At 36.7% G+C, this 22,579-nt stretch overlaps 3 protein-coding genes across 3 annotated transcripts; all 3 read right to left on the reverse strand.

The window, feature by feature from the left end:
• Positions 1 to 1,823: 1,823 nt before the first annotated feature.
• LOC123641955 (olfactory receptor 143-like) lies at positions 1,824 to 2,801 on the reverse strand. The gene is given in 1 exon segment (XM_045556907.1): positions 1,824 to 2,801. A coding segment is annotated over 1 exon segment (978 nt).
• Positions 2,802 to 4,414: 1,613 nt separating this feature from the next.
• Positions 4,415 to 5,260, reverse strand: LOC123641171 (olfactory receptor 8B3-like). Its single transcript, XM_045555696.1, has one exon. The coding sequence runs from the start codon at positions 5,258 to 5,260 to the stop codon at positions 4,415 to 4,417; it is 846 nt and encodes a 281-aa protein (XP_045411652.1).
• Positions 5,261 to 18,787: 13,527 nt separating this feature from the next.
• LOC123641172 (olfactory receptor 8B3-like) lies at positions 18,788 to 19,720 on the reverse strand. Its single transcript, XM_045555697.1, has one exon. It carries the CDS (start codon positions 19,718 to 19,720, stop codon positions 18,788 to 18,790), a length of 933 nt encoding a protein of 310 aa, XP_045411653.1.
• Positions 19,721 to 22,579: the final 2,859 nt, after the last annotated feature.

Below are 22,579 nucleotides of genomic sequence, written 5' to 3' on the forward strand. Positions count from 1 at the left end.
TCTAATAGCAATAAATTTAATACTATTGAAATAAATAACTGGCAGCATCAACTTCTAAGGCTATTCTTATAATAAACCAATGTTTTAGACCTTTTCAAACATTGTGCTCTCTTTGTATAAATATAAAAATTACAGCAATAATTACCCATTTCCACTGCCTATAATATATCCTTTGGAGAGCATCTTGCCCTGAATTCATCCAAAGTAGCAATGGGCAATTGACAGTTTAATTTCTGTGGAACACATAAAATACAATTTTGTGGGTCACTTATGTATTGCTTTTATTATGAATAACTCTTTTTTCTTTATAAATGATGGCATAATACCTAATAAACTTGTTACAGTACAGATACCACTATGGGAATTGTGACAGGCATCACAAGGAAGGCTTAACTCAAACTCCTCAGCCTCATCATCCCAGGAAATGGTCACTATTGCAAAAAGATCTGCATGAAACATTTTTTGTAGCCCATCCTGTTTACCCCACCTTGAAATCAAACACCTGCAGAGGGATGTGCATTTTTCTAGTCGGACATGAAAGCCTTGAAGATCATCTCTCTGCCACAGGCATCTTGGCTGAGGGCATCATTACCAAACAATTCCCACTTTCAGGCCTATTTTGAAATAACTCTCTAGAAGTTCACTTCGTTCTCTCACAGTTCTCCTTTCTTTTCTTCCATTTCTTCATGGGATGAAAAATAGCTTCAAAAACCAGGCTGGATATCATTAGTTGTGTGGCCTTGATCAAGGTACACACCATTTCCTCATCTGGAGAATGGGGTAAGGAAACTTATGTTTAATAGGTTTTGTAAAAAAAAGAAGTGGCACATAGTATGGGCCTCATATTTAATTTTTTATTTTAAGAAACAAAAAGGAGAAATGAAATTTACACACTGAAAGAATAAATCCCAATCAGATAAGGTTCATGTCATGTATATTTGTTTGTATTTTAAAAGAAGTATTAGATCTTCATTTTAAAATGGGAACCCTTCTTACACAGCTAGGCAAACAAAGAATCTTGACATTGCACATGGCAATATTCTATCACCAAGAATATTACTGCATAATTTTTAATCACTATCACAATACACAGGTACATATACAAGTGAGTGTCTGTCTCAGTTTTATTATAACAAAATATAAGTAGACCAATGCATTGGCATCACTGGTGAGCAGAGTGATGAGCCCAGTCCATCCACAAACATCCGTAAGAACAGGACCTCAGTACAATAAGGTATACAGTTCCACTACAGATATGAGGCTAAAAATCCTTAACAAGGATTTTTACTAAAAGAACCGTGAAACGTTCTGGAAATTTTTCCAACTTTACTCAGGTCCACACAATTGTTGTCATCCTTCCTCTGCTTTAATGCAGTAATAAATAAGTAATAAAACCCTTGAAACAGGACAGGGATCTATGCAATTGCTTCAGACAAAGCAAGAAAGAAATAATCTTGTCAGACAGCATCCAGCTCCCTGGCTCATCTTGGATGGGAAAGACAGATAAGAAAAAATAGGAGGTAGCATGATCCTTACATAGGAAAGGTTATCAGCTCAGGATCTCCATCTGGTACGGGGAATAAGGATCTGGTTGGGGCCACCGTGGGGCTGAGATGACTTTCAAGTCCAAAAACAGGCCCACATGGTTACATTGTATGCTGAAAGAGGGAGATATTAAAGTATAAATCTAGCAAAAAAGACTTTAGAAAGAAAGATGAAGAGAAGGAAAAGAAGAAAAGGAGTCATAGGATGAGGAGGAGCAAGAAGAGGAGAGAAAGACCCAGCAGTGCAGACAGGGACTAAGGCTGCACCACGAGCTCTGCTCAGTTTTTCATTTTCTGCAGGGTTTTCTTCAGAGCAAATTTGCCATCCTTGTTCCTCAGGCTATAAATGAGAGGGTTCAACATGGGAACAACATTGGTGTAAAACACTGAAAACAATTTCCCGTGGCCCACAGACCCAGCGGATGATGGCTTAACATGAGTGAGCATTCCAAAGCCATAAAAGAGCCCAACAGTTACTATGTGGGAGCCACAGGTGCTGATGGCTTTGGACCAACCCCTAGCTGAGGACATGTGAAGGATATTGAAAAGAATCAAAGCATAAGAGATGATGATAATGAGGCTAGATACTATGACAACTGTGCCCCCAATAACAGAACTCACCAGCTCATTGGCATAGGTGCTGCTGCAGGAGAGTTGGAGGAGGGGGAAGATGTCACACATGTAATGGTTGATGATGTTGGAACCACAAAAGGTGAGCCTGATCATACACCCTGTGTGCACCATGGCACCAGCAAACCCCATCAGGTATGAGCCAAACATCAGCAGAGAACAGCTCTGAGGGGACATGGCTATCGTGTACAGCAGGGGCTTACAAATGGCCACATAGCGATCATAGGCCATGACTGTCAGAACGAGACACTCAGAGTGTACAAAAAAGCAGAAGAAAAATAGCTGAGTCATGCATCCTGTAAAGGAGATGATGTTCCTCTCTGAAATAAAGCTCATCAGCATTTTGGGGATAAGGACAAATGAATAACAGAGATCAATGAAGGACAGATTGAAGATGAAAAAGTACATGGGGGTGTGAAGGTGTGAATTCAGGCAAATTAGATTAATTAAGCTCAAGTTTCCCACCACAGTGACCATGCAGTTCACCCAGAACAGAAAATACAGGGGCAGTTGGAGCTCAGGTTGATCTGTTAATCCCATGAGAATAAACTGTGACACTGAAGAGTCATTTTCCACAGCCATTCACTCCACAGGTGTGATCTGCAGGAACAGAGTAGAAGGCGACATTAACAATGGACCCTCCTTTTTATATCCAGAGGGAGAGCTGAATGTGCTGGTTTGCAATCTCAGGTTTGTCTGAAAACACACAACAAGCCATCTAAAAAGCAAGACTTTTCATGGTGATTCCCCAGTATTTCCCATTTCATCCTTCCCCTGATCCTGTGTGTGTCTGTGCAGAGAGAATGCTAGTAGACCTCCCAACGTCTCTGCACATCTTTCCCTCCCTTCTCCTTAGGCTTCACTAAGGATTAGGGCTGAAAACATCAATAAATACTGTCCCCCCAGCCCCGCAGAACCTTGAGTTATATAGTTTTGTGTTTGAAAAGAAATTTTCAAGACAAAAGTGATTCAATGCTCACCTTCCTATCCTTGGAGGACTGACCACACTGGACCTTAAGGCCCTTCCTCCCCACTGTGCTGAGGGGGTCAAGGTTTCTGATGATGGGATGTAACAGCCATCACAGCAGACTTCAGTCTTTGGCATCCTAGAAGAGGTATTCTAGGGACTATGCCATGATTTCTATTTGACAATTTCCCGTATGATTCTTTTCACCTGCAAGGAGGATAACAGCTACCTTGTATGAACCTCCTAAACAGCTAACTCAAACGAAAATCTATCTCACACTCTACAATTCTGGAAGAATTGATTAGAAGCACAGAAAATTATTTTCTGCTTTATGATTTCCTCCTGAGTTAGATGAGCCCCTGGAGGGTAGATATATACTGAGCCTGTGTTTATATCCTGTGTCATAGACCTAACATCAGATCCTTTGGGACTCAATGTTCTACTTAGTTTATAATTTCACTCTGAGAAATTCTAATTCCAAATGCAGAGTAGTGGGTGACCCCCTTTGACACTCTCATCATCATCACCTGGAGTCTATGCTCCATTCTACAAGAGAAAGGTCCAGGGGCACAGAAACTTGCCAGTTCTACTACTTTTCTATGAGCCTCTGAGATTGCTTAGTAAAATGTTAATATTAGACCATAAATTTAACACTACACATGTGTGTGCATTTCACCTCAGTAAAGAGATATAGTAAAGTGGTTGAAAGAGTGGGAGTGAACCCTTGGGTCAGAATGAATTTAAATCCAGACTTCTTAATTTCCTAATTCTGAGACAGTGGACAGTGATAGATTATCTCTGACCTTCATATCTGTGTATTCCTATGTATGTGTATAAACTGAGGTTACCAAAAGAGCTGTCTCATAGAGTTGTTCTGGGAATTACATGAGTTAACTCACAGAAAGTATTATAAAATGTGCCTGACACATAAAAAGAGCTTGATAGATGTTAGTATCGCTGTCCTGTTCCTCATCCATATTCATATAAATCAAGGTTTCTCAAACTTGGCACTTTTGACATTTGGGATAAGATCATCTTTTGTTGTGGGGCTGTCCTGTGTAGATGCATAGCATCCCTGCTTTACCCATTGGATGCCAATAGTGTCCCTCTGATACATACACATACAGGTTGCTACAATCAAAATTCTCTCCGCTGTCAAATGTCTCTTGACTGGCAAAATTGCCTTTGAATATTAATCAGGACTTTCGTCAGTGAAGCTTTGACATCCTTATTCCTCTAACTGTAGATGAGGGGGTTGAGCATTGGCCCCACGTTAGTATAAAAAAACAGAAGAAACTTTTCCCTGGTCCATAGATCCAGGAGAAGAATATTTAAGATACATGAGTGCTGCTGACCCAAAAAAGAGAGAAAGGGCAATGATGTGAGAGCTACAAGTGCTGAAGGCTTTTGATCTTCCTTGAGTGGGTTTGATATGAAGAATGCTAGTGAGGATAAAAATGTAAGAAATTAGGATGGTAAAACTGGGTACTGTGATATTAACACCCACAACAATGAGAACTACTACCTCATTGACATAGGTGCTGGTGCAAGAAAGTTGGAGGAGGGGGAGTATGTCACACAGGTAATGGTTGATGACATTAGCATTGCAGAAGGTTAGTCTGAGCATGCACCCTGTGTGGGCAGTGGCTCCAGCAAATCCCATTGTATAAGCTGCAAATGTTAGCACAGAACAGACCTCATGGGACATAGTGACCTTATATAGCAATGGACTACAGATGGCCACATAGCGATCATAGGCCATTGAGGTCAACATGTAACATTCAGAGATGACAAAAAAGAGAAAGAAAAATAGCTGAGTCATGCACCCAACATAGGAAATGATATTCTTCTTTGATACAAAGTTCATCAGCATTTTGGGAGTGAAAACAGAAGAGTAACAGAGATCAATGAAAGAGAGGTTGAAGAGGAAATAGTACATGGGGGTGTGGAGGTGATAATTTAGACAAGTAAGAGTGATCAATTCAAAGTTGCCCACCACAGTGACAATGTAGATCATTAGAAACAGGTAAAAGAGGGGTTGTTGGAGCTCTGGACGATCTGTCAATCCAGCAAGAATGAATTCAGTCACTAAGGAATCATTTCTAGCCAGCATTTTCATCTTCAAAAATCTGAGAGGACAAAAGAAAATTCCATTAATAGAGACCTCAACTGTCTCATGACAAATTCTCATTTATGAGGAGGGAACTCAGACTTGTGGAATTTGGGTGAGTTCTTTGTTTCATGGGCTCTGAATGTACTGCTACATCCACCCCTCAAAATTTCAACCACTCTGTCCTTTGTCTACATGAACTGATTGTGAGAATCACTCCTGTCCTTACTAGAAGATACAGAGGTGGAGTAGCTGAAGTGAAAGCTTATCTGCCAACGAATGAGCTGGGGTTGTGGGGATGTGTCTCTCATCTCTCTTCTTTCATGTTCACTTCCTAGTTCCTACTCATGTTGCCATGAATCTACTAGACACCTTAGTTCCCCTGTTATGACCATCAAGTAAGAGAGGATTCCTTTATTCTGCTTCCTAGACAGGAGTCTCACACAATCTACTGGGTTTCTAGATACCTTACTATAAGAATCCATGAAGTCAACAATTGATAACGGGGATTGAAGAGACTCTTGGTAACCTAAGATTTATAATTAACCATATCACCTAGTGTTTTTACACATTCTCCTCTATCCTTGCTGGCTAGACAGAGGATGAAGAAAGGAAGGTGAATGTGCCTTCACAGATTTTTGTAAGAAGTCATGAAAGAAACATAATGAATTTGGGTGCTAGTTATATGAATTACTAAGTTTATAAGCATTTACCAAACTACATTCTTATGATAATTAATGTCTTCTATATGTATAGTACACATTAATTTTTTTTTAAGAAAGAAACAAATGTCCTCTCCTTCTCTGATGCTGCCATGCTGATGGATGTCTTGCTACCAGACTGAGGGGGAAGCCAACATAGAGAATATATGATGAGGGAAATACAGGCTGTAGACTCAGAGCTCTATACCAGTGAGTTGCTTATTAGACAGCATAATACCTTTCCACATTTTTTTAGAAACATACAGGAGAGAGAAAAATAGAAATTTGATTAACTCACACACCTTTCACTCAGTGCTGACCTTGTGTGTGTTTCATCTCCACTATCCTGGAAGAAGGCTTTGCAAGTATCAGAGCTGACCAGATGGAGTCTCAGAATCTTCTCCCTTGACTGGCCAGAACATGGAGCATAGATTTCACAATCTGAATGTTCCAGGACTCATTCTGAGACGTAGATCAAACTTCTATTTATAAATCTGCCAAATGGATTAAAAGGAAAACCACAGCCTTGACACCAGAGACAACATGTCATAGAGCACATGGAATTTCCTTAAGCCTTATGATTTTTTGGAGGTGATTAGAAATCCATGATTAGGTCTCCCCTGGGACCTCCCCTATCATGGTAAACTCTGCAGGGAAGAAATTATGATGCCTGTGTTTATACCCAAATTTATGGTAGTAGATGTGAACCTCCCCCAGGAATTATATAATCCACAGGCACAAGAGAAAGGAGCCTCTGCTGTCATTTATAAATATTTAAATCACTGAAATTTTTGCTAATTATAATTCTTGACAGTATATTATCTTTAATAAGAATTCATGCATATTTTGGTATAGTTTATTTTTTATGCTCATTTTTATTATTTTGAGTCCTTTTAATAATCATTATTTAGTTCTGCATATTTTATAGACAAAGGAAAAGGAGACTTTTAATTGATTTTAATTGCTTAATAGAAGTTTATACTATAGCATGATATTCTGGTAAATACAAATGTAATAACCTTGGGTTGCTCTGACTCAATATGTCTTTGCCTTTAAAAGGTTAAAATCAAATCTGTAAGAAAAATCACTGTTAATGTGCTACCATTTCAAGAGAGTATTGACACCCACCTAGATCTACACACTACACAAAACACAGTGACTGCTTACTAAAACAGAAAATCAAATGAAATCTATAGTTTCACTAACTAATACACAAAAAGTCCAGGATACAATTGAAAATCATTTATCGTACCAGGAACAAAGTTGAATACTACTTGAAAAAAAAAAAGATGATCAACAACTGCCAACACTGAGACAATTTTGGTATTAGAATTATCTGCGAATAATTTCAAAGCAGCAATCATAAAAATGCTTCAATAAGCAGTTACAAACACTCTTGAAACAGATGAGAAATTTTTTTAAATCTTAGCAAAGAAATGAGAATACAAGAAAGAACCATATGAAACTTTTCCTTCTGGGATGATGGAGAAGATATGCTTCCCCCTATTACTCCATCTAACTACAGCTAAAAAGAAAAAAAGAAAACCCTGGATTAGAAATAAAACAAACAGAAGACCCTGAAAGGTGGAGAGGAGAGGGCAGACTGAATAGGAAACTCAGGACCCAAGAAAAGTATCATGGTAAGTTCCTTGGCTTTTCTGCTGGCTTCATATATCCCAAATCTGGAGCCAAAGAAGGTGGAAACACAGAAATGCGAATTAACAACAACAACAAAAAAACCAAAACAAAAGCCTACTTTAGCCAGAGGACAAGGAAGGTGGCAGCCTTCTGATGGAAATTTTTAGACAATAAACACCCTACTCCAGCCAAACACCACACAAAAAAATGACCCCACCCACACCCACACTAGCACAGGCTGAATGGGGAGCCTACAGTTCCACCCTCACAAGGGTATAACAAATCATCTCAAGCCATGAGTCTGAATCACTCTTTGAGAAATGGTGCTGGAGTAATTAGATGTCCATATGTAAAAAAAATTAAATTAATAACTCACACCATACACAAACATTAATTAAGACTAGATCATGTAACTAAATGTAAACCTTGAAGCCATAAAAATTTAAAAAGAAAACATAAGAGAAAAATTAGGGTGACTTTGGGATTAGCAAAGAGTTCTTAAATTTGACATCAAGAGTATAATTCATAATAAAAAATTGAGACATCAAAATTCATGAAAGTTAAGATATTCTGTTCTTTGAAAGACAATGGTAAGAGAATAAATAGAAAAGACACAGAGTAGGAGAAAATGTTTATAAATCATATGTTAGATAAATAATGTATATTTGGAATACATAAGGAAATATCAAACTCAACAATAAGAAAACAAACAACCCAATTTAATACTGAGCAAAGATTTGAAGAATTACTTCACCAAAATGATTAGATGGACGGCATCCAAGCACCTGAAAAATGCTCCGTATCATTAGGCATTAAGAAAATGCAAATGGGAGAGAAGGGGGCTGTATATACACACCTAATGGGTATGGTACACACCATGTGGGGGATGGACACACTTGAAGCTCTGACTCGGGTGGAGCAAAGGCAATATATGTAACCTAAACATTTGTACCCCTGTAATATGCTGAAATAAAAAAATATAAAATGCAAATTAAAACTATAAAAGTGCTGCTATAAACACTCAAGTGCAGATGTCTTTTTTATAGAATGTCTTTTGTTCTTTTGGATGTTTATAGCAGCAAAATTCACAATTGCAAAGATGTGGAAACAACCCAAGTGCTCTTCAATACGTGAGTGGATTAATAAAATGTGGTATATGTATACCATGGAGTACTACTCAGCTACAAGAAACAATGGTGATATAGCACCTCTTGTATTTTCCTGGATAGAGCTGGAACCCGTTCTACTATGTGAAGTATCCCAAGAATGGAAAAATAAGCACCACATGTACTCACCATCAAATTGGTTTCACTGATCATCACCCTAAGAGCACATTTAGGAATAACATTAATCGGGTGTCCAGCAGATGTGGTGGGGAAGGGGATGGGTGTATACATACATAATGAGTGCAATGTGCACTGTCTAGGGGATGGACACGCTTGAAGCTCTGATTTGGGGGGCAGGGGGGGCAGGGGCAATATATGTAACCTAAACTTTTGTACCCCCATAACATGCTGAAATAAAAAAAATAAAAAATAAAAAAAACTATAAAAGTATCCACGCCGCTATACTTTTGACCTAGGTTTAGGCAAAGATTCTTAAGGCAGAATTCCAGAAGCACAGTCTATAAAAAAATAGTTAAATAGGAAGTTATAACACTAAAAACTTTTACTCTAGAAAATATATTAAAAGAAAAAAAATGATAAGCCAAACACTGGGGGAATCTATTTGCAAATCACATATATAGTAAGAAATTTATATAGAGTATGCAAAGAACACTTAAAGCTCAACAATAAGTTTAAAAATAATTGAATAAGAAATTAGAAAATGACATGAACACTCCACCAAAGAAGATATATGGATGGCAAATAAATACATGAAAAGATGCTCAACATCATTAGCCATTTGGAAAATGCAAACTAAAACTGTAACGAAATGCTTCTTCAAGACTATTAGAAGGATTAAAATTATTTTTGATGAATATACCTATTGCTGGTGAGTATACAGAGCAACTGGAATTACCTCAAAATACTGAAGGCAATACAACATGGTACTTCTAATTTAGAAAACAGTTAGAAATATTAATCAAGTTGTCCCCATCCAAGGTATTTACTTAAGTAAATGAAAACATATGTTCATACAGAAACAACACACTCATAGGCATGTTATACCAAAGGCATGCCTCTTCCTTCTGTGTGGAGAGGCTTTGGCCATTTATAAGTCTCAGTCCTTGATGTCAGTCACCCAAAGGTCATGATTTGTAATAACATTAGTAATTTTGCTCAGAAGTAATCATTAAACTGCAAAAAAGGAAGGAAAGAGCACTCTTTGTTTTTCAGGTAATGACAGATAGCATCATGTAAGTTTTTTTATTCAATGCTTCAAAATTTCAAAGGCTTGTTACAGAGGCTTCTCAAAGCCCCTACGTAATTTAAATATTTTATGAAAGAATGAACGATGAAATTATTTATACATGAATGAAGATGTTTTAACCCTGGTGACTTTGAAGACAATAATCTACTCAAAAATTTCATACCAGGGATTACACATTCCCCTAGGGAAAATAAGAAAACTTTCCTCTTCCCTCCTCCTCCTTATGGTGCTCTTTGTCTTTTGGACACAGTAGCTAACATGTAATTAAGGACTTATTTGAAATAGCTGTCCAAAAATATATTACATGCTGACACACATATGTCTCCTACACACATAATTTTAACATTATGACATCTATGACCATATCATGCATAATACTTTATAATCTTTTAAAACAAATCACTTTCCTTTTTCTATCATTTTTTATTGTGGCAAAGTAAATATATTAATAAAATTTACCATATGAAGCATTTTAAGCATACAGTTCGCTGGTATTATATAAACACACTCATAATGTGCTACCATCATAATCACCCATCTCCAGAATTCTATTCATCCTGTAAAACTGAAACTCCCTTCCTTTTAAGCAATAACTCCAAATTTGCCTCTTTCCCCAGCTCCTAGCAACCTCAATTCTACTTTCTGTGTCTATGATTATGACTATTCGAAGTACTTCACATAAGTGGAATCATATAGTATTTGTCTTTTCATAACTGACTTATTTCATGTAGCAGACTGTTGTAGCATATGTCAGAATTGCCTCCCATTTTAAGGCTGAATGGTATTCCATTGTACGTATGTAGCACACTTTGCTTATCCACTTATCACTCATAGTACATCTGGGTTGCTTCCATGTTTTAGCTATTGTGAATCATGCCGCTTTCTGTTCCTCACACTCAGCAATTTCTATTGATCTATCGTCAAGTTCACTGATTCTTCTCTCTACTTAAATTGGACTTTTAATACCTCTAGTAAATTTTCATTTCAATTATTGTACTTTTTAGTTCCAGAATATATTCTTTTGGTTTCTTTTTAGGTTTTTTATCTCTTTATTGGTATTTCCATTTTGTTCATACATCATTTTCTTAATTTTCTCCAATTTTCCTTAAGTTTTTTGAGCGTACTTTAGACAATTGTTTTAATGTCTTTGTCTAGTAGATCTGCTATCAGGTATTTTTCAGGAACAGTTTCAATTGATTTTAATTTTTTTCCTTTTAAGGGTCCTTATTTTCTGTTTTTTTGTGTATTTTGCAAATTTTTTCTTAAAATCTGGACATATAAATCTAATAATGTGACAAATACAGAGTTCAGATTCTTCTCCTCAAAAGGGTTTGCTACTTTTGTTTTTGTTCATTTTTTGTTTTGTTTTGTTTTTTTTTTAAAAAAAATTGGATTCATGTAGGTTCTCTCTATGCCAGTGATCAGTCTGAGATGTAAACTTAATGTCTTCGCAGGTCTTTTCTGAGCCTGGATATTTTCCTGGCATGCACAATGACTTTCTAATTTCCCTTGTACATACAGTTGCTTTTGAATGTCCCAGTTTTAATATCTGCCTCACAGAAGGCAAAAAAGAGAAAAATGAAGAGGCAGGAGGGCACTAATGCTTTAAATTTCCTGGAAGTCACTTTTACCAGAGGGGGAGGGACTTGCAACGATGGAGAGAGTTGCAACAAAAATGACAAAGTCTCTGGTCTGTACCTCTGAGATTAGAGCAGCAATGAACAGTCAGAGTACAGATCTGTGCAATTTGGAGTACAGGATCTTTTTGCCTGCCCTGGCTTCCTCAAGATGTGTGCAAGCTGTTTCTGGGATACCTGCATGGGTGGCTGCCAGGGCACTGGGTGGTGGGGGATGAGTGACTGCTTCTATGCTAAAAGCTGAAACTGTCAGAAATTAACTGCAATTTACTATGCAATTCAATAGACTCTAGTGTTCTAAAATAGTTAACATTAGACACATTATACCAATAAAATTTTTGTCTAAGTGGGGAGACATATCCTTGGTGCTTCATACTCTGCCATCTTTCTGGCATCTTTCCCTTTTATGTTTTACTCACCATTTTCTTTCCTTTCAAGGTTCCCTCCAACTCATCACCCCCAGTTATACATGTTAAAACTATTATACACCCACCCATATTTTCCTACCTCCTCATACCTATACTAATTCCTATACTCAAACACATTTGCAGGGGCTATGCCCATGATTTACAAGGAAATATTTTTTTTACCTCTTCCTTTTGCCACTTACAAATGCTTCATTCAAATATCTCAAATAGTCTATCTTATAGATATAGCATTGCTTATTCGACCACTCCATATTGATGGAAATTCCTTATTTTTTTCAGTTTTTTACCATAAAAGCAATGCTGAGATAATAGTCATTTTGCATATAAATTTACAAACCAATACTTTTATTTCAATAACATATTCCCAGAATGTTGTCTTTAAGATATATTACATTTATTATGTGATACAACAAATACTATTTTGTGTTATATAATGTTTTCAATTTTTTTATTTCAGCATATTACAGGGGTACAAATCTTTAAGTTACCTATATTGCCCTTGCCCCAACGGAGTCAGAGCTTCAAGCGTGTCCATCCCCCAGATGGTGTGCACACCCATTATGTGTGTGTACATACCCATCCCCTTCTCCCCCCTCCCATCTGCCCAACACCCAATGAATGTTATTGCAGTATGTGCACTTAAGTGTTCACACCCATATAGCAAAAGCAATCTTAAGCAAAAGGAACAAATTGGGAGGTATCAATTTACCAGACTTCAAGCTATACTACTAGACTATTGTAACTAAAACAGCATGGTACTAACACAAGAACAGGTATATAGAACAATGGAACAGAATGAGAACCCAAATATAAAACCATCCTCTTATAGCCATCTAATGTTGACAAAGAAGACAAAAGCAAACACTGGGAAAAAGAATCATTATTCAATAAACTGTGCTGGGAAAACAGGATAGCCACATGTAGAAGACTGAAACAGGATGAACACCTCTCACCTCTCATGAGAATTAACTCATGGCGGATAACTGACTTAAACCTAAGGCATGAAACTCTAATCCTAGAACAAAATGTTGGAAAAACTCTTGTAGACATTGGCCTAGGCAAAGAATTTATGAAGAAGACCCAAAAGGCAACCACAGCAACAACAAAAATAAATAAATGGAAACTGATCAAATTAAAAAGCTTCTACACAGCCAAAGGAACTATCATGAGAACAAACAGACAATCTACAGAATGGGAGATAATATTCGCATGTTACACATCCGATAAAGGGCTGATAACTAGAATCTATATAGAACTCAAGAAAATCAGCAAGAAAAAATCAAACAACCCTATCAAAAAGTGGGAAAAGGGCATGAACAGAAACTTTTCAAAACCAGATAGATGAAGGGCTAACAAACATATGAAAAAAATGCTCAACATCTCCAATCATCAGGAAAATGCAAATCAAAACCACAATGAGATATCATTTATCTCTAGGAAGAATAGCTTTTATCAAAAAGACCCAAAACAAAAAATGTTGGCATGGATGCAGAGAGATAGTAACACTCATACACCGCTGGTAGGACTGCAAACTAGTACAACCTCTGTGGAAAGCAATATGGAGATACCTCAAAGAGACACAGGTGGAACTACCATTTGATCCAGCAATCCTATTACTGGCATCTACCTAAAAGAACAAAAGACATTGTATAAAAAATATATCTGCACCTGAATGTTTATAGCAGCACAATTCCCAATTGCAAAGATGTGGAAACAACCCAGATGCCCATCAATACATGAGTGGATTAATAAAATGTGCTATATGTAAACCATGAAGTTCTACTTAGCCACAAAAACAATGGTGATCTGGTCCCTCCTGTATTATCCTGGAAAGAGCTGGAACCCATTCTACTATGTGAAGTATCCCAAGAATGGAAAAACAAGCCCCACATGTATTCACCATCAAATTGATTTTAATTGATCAACACTTAAGTGCACATATAGCAATAACATTCATGGGGTGTTAAGCAGATGGGTGGGGGGAGTAGGAGATGGGCATATACACACAAGTAATGGGTATGCACACGTCTGCGGGATGGACACTCTTGAAGTTCTGACTCTTGTGGGGCAAGGACAATATATGTAATCGAAACACTTGTACCCCCATAATATGCTGAAATATAAAAGAAAAAAGGTTTCAAAATGTTATATTTATACTTTTATATAAATTACAGATACATCACTATTCCCCATATCACAGCTCTGACACATCCTCCTTGATGTGAAAAAGCATCATTGCTTACTTGCATTACTATGAAGTCCTCTTATTCAGTTCTCTGCTACATTGATTGCCTCACACGAATTATTCTCTGCATAGCATCTATGATAATCTTTTTAAATGTAAGTCGGGTTTTGTTTTAATTTCCTGTACTCCATTTCACCCAGAGCAAAACTCGAGTTTGTCAATGGTCCACAAGATCAACGTGATCTTGCCCCTTGTTACATCTGTCTTCATCTCCTACGCGACTCTCTCCCTCACTCCTTTCATTCACTACAACAGTCTTTACTGTTTTTCAAACATGCCAGAACTAACACCCTAGGGGTTCTTCATTGGCTATTTCATCAGCTTAAAATATTTTCCCAGATATTTATGTAAAATATTACCTTCTCAATGAATTAGGATCCACGTTCAATTTATCTTTGTGTTTTCAGTATGTAAAATATTTCCGGACATAAGGGTTTGGCCCCTCTTTGAGTTGCTTCCCCTTTTTTTATTTCTTTTCTTAATTGTACCTTCTTTTGCTCTTCTATTTTTATTTTAAAATGAGAGAAAAATCTAGGGTCTTAAAATTGGTCAGTTCATAGTAGAGCACAACGCATCTGCTGAATCATTCCTCATTTAAGGTATCTCACATGCCAACAGTTTCCTGTAGACACTGTATTGCAGAAAGAGGGGAATGAAAGAAGACAATGGGTTTGATTTTATTTTAAATTTCCCATTCAGTTTCCTCTTTATTTTGATAAAGTAACTTGTAACCTTGTTTATCTTAGAAAGTTAATTTTTTTAAAAAAATGATTTTAAATGTGGATATTCTTCTGAATTTATTATTGGCCACAGTTCTACATCAAAGCTCAGTGGTGAGGGGGTAAAATTAAGAAATGATATAGACATGGAAACTCAGTTTATTGGTAAAAATAAGCATAGCTAAATTTGATGATATTTAAGTAAAAATCTAAATTAAAAAGCCATGCTTCTAAGGTTCATACTAGTACTTATCTATCTGAATAAAACAATATATTTTGATCTTAAGAATGAACTACTATTTTAAATATAGTGAATAGCATTACTTATTTTGAACTGCCTTATAATTCTAATGTGCACAGAAAAAATAATCTGAATGGACTCGAGCAGGAAGCCACCATCTTAAACTTTAACTAACCTGACATTACACACCAGACCCCTGTGACTCACTAGGACCACTTGATATATATACCAGTAACTCAGTGTCACTAATTTATTCAAATAATATCACTTGGGCACCAACGAGGTACTAGAAACTGAGAATATAACAGTTAACAAAGTGATGTTCTACCTTTAAAGATCTTGTACTTTTGTATGGGATAGAGACTTTTTTTTATAGAGGTGCCCAGGACATTCGCAAATTGAAGCTGGGAACTTCAAGCAAATACTCATTATTGAAGCTTATGCTACTTAATTATTAAATTGGCTAACATTTAAATTCTAATATATTTGAGTTTAGATACCTATGCTATTTTAGACATGAAAGCATATCTATGGGTTTTATGCCTTTGTGTGTAAATATAAATGTAAATTTATATTATATTACATATTCAATTATATATATATATATATATATATATATATATACACACACATTTTTTAACACATACAAGAACAACTTGTGGTTGGGCATATCAGCTCTGAATGTTTGACAACTCTTCACAAGAGTCAGGGCTGTATCCAGCTGGCCTCATGAGGATCAAAGTGGGCATCTGCCTGCAGGGCAGCTAACATAAGACTCGTATCTGTCAAGCCTTGTTGTTAGCAGTAGGCTTCCTCCCTGAACAGACAAAAGAAGGAACAAGTTTTTGACCCCATCAGAAGACTAGATGAACTTCACCCACTATACTCAGCATGCATCTATCCTACTTAGAGTGGTGAGAAGGTGAACAGTCTTAATTAACTCCATTTTCTTCCCTATGGATACAATATATTTGATAGCATTAAAACATAATATTGTTTACTCATACTTTTAAAGTCTGTGCCCTATGTAGAGACCCACTCACTTTATGGGAAAAGAATCTATGTTTATTCTCAATTTTATAATATATCCAGACTGACAAATGAACGTAAAAAGCACTTATAATACAATGTGATACACAGAACTGTAGAAATAAATACAAATGGGATGAAAGCCAAAAAAAGAAAACCTTCATTCAGTTGTAAGGAATCAGAAGATGCTCGTGGAAACGCAGAATCAGTATAAAACAAAACAGGGGAGAAAAAAAGGTAGTGGATTGAGGCACAGGGAAGAGAATGGCTCAAGCATTAACATTATATCAACTGTAAAAGAAAGGCTCTGACCTGTAACAGACTGTATTTCACTATGTATAATTTAATTCTAACCTGTATACAGGATACTTAGTATTCTACCACACTTTACAATTTCTATAATGAGCTCCAATTTCAAACTTTAGTTTTGATAAGCAGTGATCAATGCACTGATGCAAATTTCCACAAAATGACCTTTCCTTGGAGAGTAGGGAGGAGGTCAGATACCTAGAAATGAATTAAAAACCATTTTGTTTTATTCTACTGTCTCTGCTCTGTGTATTGTTTTTCTTTTACAGCAAGGATATCAGAAGGCTCTTGCCCAGGTAATGTAAGACCAAATTAAACATACCAGTAAATCTTGCCTCTAGAGCTATCACTAATTGGGGAACTTTAATACAAAGATTCAAGTCAAAGTTTTGTCAAAATATTCCTAATCCCCATGTCAATTGTGAGTGAGCTCTTTTTCTTGGTTCATTTGGTTCATATTTTAAATAATTGTTCCTCTCTAGTTGTAGTCGTTTATAGTCCTTTTTTTTTTTTTGGTCATTCTCAGCAGTAACTACCAAAATACTTATTTTCATGACTTATTTGGCCATCACATTTCACCATAATTTTTATAAATCAAATCATTTGTTCTGAATCAACAGCGCTTCCCTGTTGTGACCTATTTATAGAAAGACAAAACCCATGATGATTGCATTACAATTACATACATGCAAAGGTGAACAGTCAACTTGTTCCCTCTCATCTTTACTTAACTGAGTGTAGCTGACTTTCATCTTTTGACTCACGTCTATCCTGGTCTCCAGGAACAGCACTTATCCATGAAAGTGAGGTATAAAATGCTCTAACCCAATATTTGTCACTTTTGAATTTGAATTACAATTGTAATATCTGGTTCTGATTATGTCATGTATCATGTTTTACAACAGTTCTGGCATTTGAAGCAGATACAAATCTACAGAACAGGTACCAATTCAGATTGCAGCGGAGTTTCTAAAACCTCATTAATAATTCCCTACGAAAGGACCACTTATTCATGGGCTACCTTCCTCGTTGGGTCCCAGCCTAAGTGACATTTGCTGGGCTCCTTTCTCTCCCAGATCCTGTTCTCTGAATTACAAGACCTTGAAAATATTTCAATTTTTTAAAAAAATTTTGTAGAAAAATGCAACTCCCTAGTTGAGGCAATCATCTTCCAACTATCCTAGGCCAAAAGGCCTCATCTGTCCCAGTGCAAAAGAACCATCCCATTAGTTTTCTAAACAAAAAATAAAGCAGCAGACACCCTAAGAAAAATTCATGTATAATCCAGAAATAAAACTCAGTTAACTTTCAAAATAGAAATCTTTTTATACTTATATTTATTGAAGAAAAATTATAAAATTAAGTAGACAGAAAGTATACTAGAAAGAGTAGTAGATCTGAAATCAGGAATGAATAGTATATTCTAGGCTTTTTCATTAACAAACTGTGTGACTTTAAGTCAATTATTAATATCTAAGCATCAGTATACTCTCCATACAGTAAATATATATTAACAATCTATCATGTGCTATTAGGCTATACAAAGGTAAATGGGAAATCTCTACCAAAAGAAGCTTAATGCATACTGTATAGCTGCAAAATGGGTGATGTTTGATATTCATTATGAAACATTCTCTATTTGTGACACTGGTGTTTGAAGGAGACACATTCCTACCCAGGGGAGGATGAACAGACAGGAGTAGAGCCATATGAGCTGGTTCAAGCTTGCAATAGTACATTACAAATAGAAAATAAGAAACTCCACACCAATTTATTAAATTATCACATGTACCTTGAAAATATGCACATCTATTATGTACCAATAAAAAATAAAATTTAAAAAAGAAACTCCATACCCAATGGCACAATGTTCTCCTAGTGCTACTTTATTTGATTTTTGTTTTTGCATGATTATTAATGTTTTTCTAGAGGGAAACAAAAGAAAGTCTGTGAGGACACACAGAAAAAAACAACATAGATAAATTACTTTCTTAATGTTATTCCTAAATGGAAAATGTTGAAAAGTGGAAGATATTGTGAAATTAGTAAAGAAGGGTACCTATCCTAAAAATTATAAGCAAATTGAGAGAAGAGTCAAATATTCTTTACCATGGTAAAAGGATACAAGATAACAAGGCTGCCACTAGAATATTCTAATTAAATAAACAGAATATCCCAGTCCCATAACCACATAGACAGAGATGTACTGTTACAAATCAAAACTTTCTAATACTCAGGGTTTTTCTCAGTGCAAGTTTCACATCTTTGTTCCTCAAGCAGTAGATTAAGGGATTCATCATGGGAACCACACTACTGTAAAAGACAGAAGAGATTTTTCCCTCATCCATACTAAGAGCAGAAGACGGTTTGAGATACATAAATGCACCTGATCCAAAGAATAAAGAAACAGCAGTTATGTGGGAACTGCAAGTCCTGAAGGCTTTGGACCTGCCTTCCTTGGAGCTGATTTGAAGGATGATGGAAACGATGCAACCATAAGAAATAAAGATGGTGAGACTGGGCACAATGATGTTGATGCCAACTACAATGAAAACCACCAGCTCATTAACGTAGGTGCTGGTGCAGGAGAGCTGGAGCACAGGGAGGATGTCACACAAATAGTGGTTGATGGTGTTTGCATCACAGAAGGTCAGTCTCAGCATGCATCCAGTGTGGGCCATGGCGCCAGAGAAGGCCATCAAGTATGAACCAAAAATGAGGTTGCAACATACTTTAGGGGACATGGCAATGTTATAAAAAAGTGGGTTACAGATGGCTACATAGCGATCATAGGCCATTGATGTTAGCACATAGCATTCAGAAATGGCAAAAAAACAAAAGAAAAAAAGCTGGGTCATGCACCCCATGTAGGAGATAATGTTCTTTTCTGATGCGAAGTCCGTCAGCATTTTAGGTGTAAACACAGAAGAATAACAGAGGTCTATGAAGGACAAGTTAAAGAGGAAAAAGTACATGGGGGTGTGAAGGTGTGAACTCAGCACAATTAGCGTTACCAAGCCCAAATTTCCCAACACAGTGACCACATACATTGCTAGAAACAGGAAGAACAGGGGTAGCTGGAGATCTGGCTGGTCTGTTAATCCCACCAGAATGAATTCAGTCACAAGAGAGACATTTCCAGGAATCATTCTTCTCTAAGAGGATCTGTGGGGACAGAAAAAGTAGTTGCATTAAAGGACAACAGAGTCTTTCCCACAGTGAATCTGCCCACAAATGTATATGAATATCTGACACTACCTTGACCTGGATCCACAAAATCTGCCTTTACAGAGCAGCACCAACTTACTCCACAGAGAGAAGGCCAGTCCTGCCATATGCAAACATGACTTCTGGAAATAACAAGAGATAAGGAATAAGAAGGGGTGACCAGGACAGAATTGTTCCTCTCTCATCCATCATTTCTTTATTCACTTGAGCCCTCTCCTGTCCAGTAAAATTGGATACAGAGGAGTTTGCTGCCCGCTGCTGTCCTCTAAAGCAGTTTAGACTCTATTGGGATGGGAACCAAGACTCATTTCTACTCCAAAAGTAAGGAACCAGAGTCTTGGACTTTAATTAACTGTGCAATGTCACAGTGAAAAAGCTATCAATCTAGAACAGAGAGGGTTCTGTCCAAGGAAAGCATACTTACTGATAGAGACACTGCAACCACTGTGCCCTCTAATGTCTCTGAACATTCCCTGCTCCCTCCTCAAATGCATTCTTGCACCAATTTCACCTGAGTCCCAGGACTGTGCAACACGTGGGCAAATGGAATATCTTAGATCCCTGGATTTCCATCTCAAAAAGGAGAATATTGATATAAATAGAATTCAGGAACTGACTGTTCTTAGTCCAGAATACCTTGGTGCTTTCTTATCTTTGTTATTTCCCTGTGGTCCTGGAAGAGTAATTTCAGGGTCCCTGGTTTGGATTCCTTTGATTCTAAGAGAATGCAGTCCAGACTTAATTTCTGCTATATCTTGAAAATATTTCTGATTTACACATCATAATTTATGATTATGACTTTGATTCCCCTCAAGCGACAGAGAAAAATAAAGGGTCTCTATTATTAACACTTTAACCACTACATAAGACACACATTTCATGTGAATTTAAAGATATAATGCACTTGGTTATAAACACGATAGAAGCTTACTCAGTCTCTTCCCCAGGAAACAGTTCTAGGAGTAATAGGGAAATGAGGAGACTGTATTTACATCTGGGACCATGTTCTGTGTTTAGCTCCTTAGGGATTCAATATTCTACTCAAGTTTTCCTTTCACTCTAGGGATTGTACATCCACCAAGGCAGAGCCAAAAATAAACTCCCATCCTCCCACCATCCTGATCTCTCTAAGGAAATCTATTCTTCGGGTTTTTTCTCCCTTTCTTCCATATTCTAAGTGGAAATTTCCTACACAACATACCCCAGTCTTCCTTATACATTTTTTTAATCTGAAAATTTTCAAGGATTGTAAGTCGTTCACTTCAGGTGTTGCCTCTCCTGATATATCACCAAAACAACTTTTATTGGCTTATGTCATTTCTAAATTTTTTACTTCTAAACACCAACTGAAAATTTCTAATGGAGTATCCAGCTCAGCCTTTAAATGTGACATTTCAGTAATGAGATCATCAGTTTCCTCTCTTTATAGAAAAGGAGTTATGGTGTTTCAGGTCCTGTGTTTGAATCCCTCCTCCTCTATGTTTACAAACTAGAATATCTTGGTCAATTTACTTAACTTCTCTGTGCTTCAGGTTCATAAGTTCTAAAATAGAGATAGCAATAATAGCCTCTCCTATTAATTGTCAATGGGTTGTGACAATTCAATGAGATAATATAACTAAAATGGTAGAATGGTGGCAGGCACATGGTAAATAGACAATAAATAGCTGTCATTACGTATGTTCTCATAACTTCAGATAGATCCTCCATTGTAACATTCATTAGAAATTTCTTCCCCTTTCATTCCTGTGATCCCCTAAAAACTAGAAATTATGTAAGGGTAAGGATCACTTCTGTGTACTACTTTGCTTCTGGTGCTAAGTACAGTGCAGAGTTCATAGCAGGAATTCCTTAAATACTTATGGGAATTATATTCTCTAGGTGAAAACCTTCAGAACCTTTTCTACATTTCTCTCATGGTAAGAATATCATCTACACATCAGTGACCTCTCATTCTTTAGGTTTTAACTGGGCTGTACTACTGAATTATAGTGGCTCCTAATTGTTATTCTAGCAATTTTCCGTATACTCACTTTTATTTAGCCCATCTGCACTGCTGCTGGAATACGCTCTGAAAGTGCAGCTGTGTCTCTCCAAAGTTTTAAAACTTCCAGTGGTTCTCCATTACCCACTGGGCAATTGAGGCTGCATAATAAACATATGCATCTCAAAACTACAATTCAGTCTTTATTAAAATTAATAAAGAAATAGAGTCAGATTATAGTTGATAAGAAGCCATGAACTCTTCTGACTGTAATATTCTGAGTACATTGAATTAACTCTTACCCATCTCAACAAATATAGAAAAGTGAATACTGGAGAATGCTTACATTTCAGAGGCCACAAGAGTATATAAAAACTAAAAGACACCAGCACCATTTATTGAATAAGGATTCTTTTCCCCAGTGTATATATTTGTCTGCTTTGACAGGATGACATGGCTGTATGAGGATGGTTTTTTATCTGGGTTCTCAGTTCTGTTCCATTGGTCTATGTCTCTGTTCCTGTGCCAGTACCATGCCGTTTTAGTTACCATAGCCTTGTAGTGTAGCTTGAATTCTGGTAAACTGATGCGTCCCAATTTGTTCTTTTTGCTTAATCTTGTTTTGGCTATATCATTGGGGTCTGCTCTGGTTCCATATGAAGCATAGAATTATTGTCTCTAGATATGTGAAAAATGATGTTGGCAGTTTAATAGGGATTGCATTGAATCTGTAGATCACTTTGGATAGTATAGACATTTTAACAATGATGATTCTGCCAACACATGAGCATGGTAT

Source organism: Lemur catta, chromosome 7, assembly GCF_020740605.2.
Source record: "Lemur catta isolate mLemCat1 chromosome 7, mLemCat1.pri, whole genome shotgun sequence".
NCBI lineage: Eukaryota > Metazoa > Chordata > Mammalia > Primates > Lemuridae > Lemur > Lemur catta.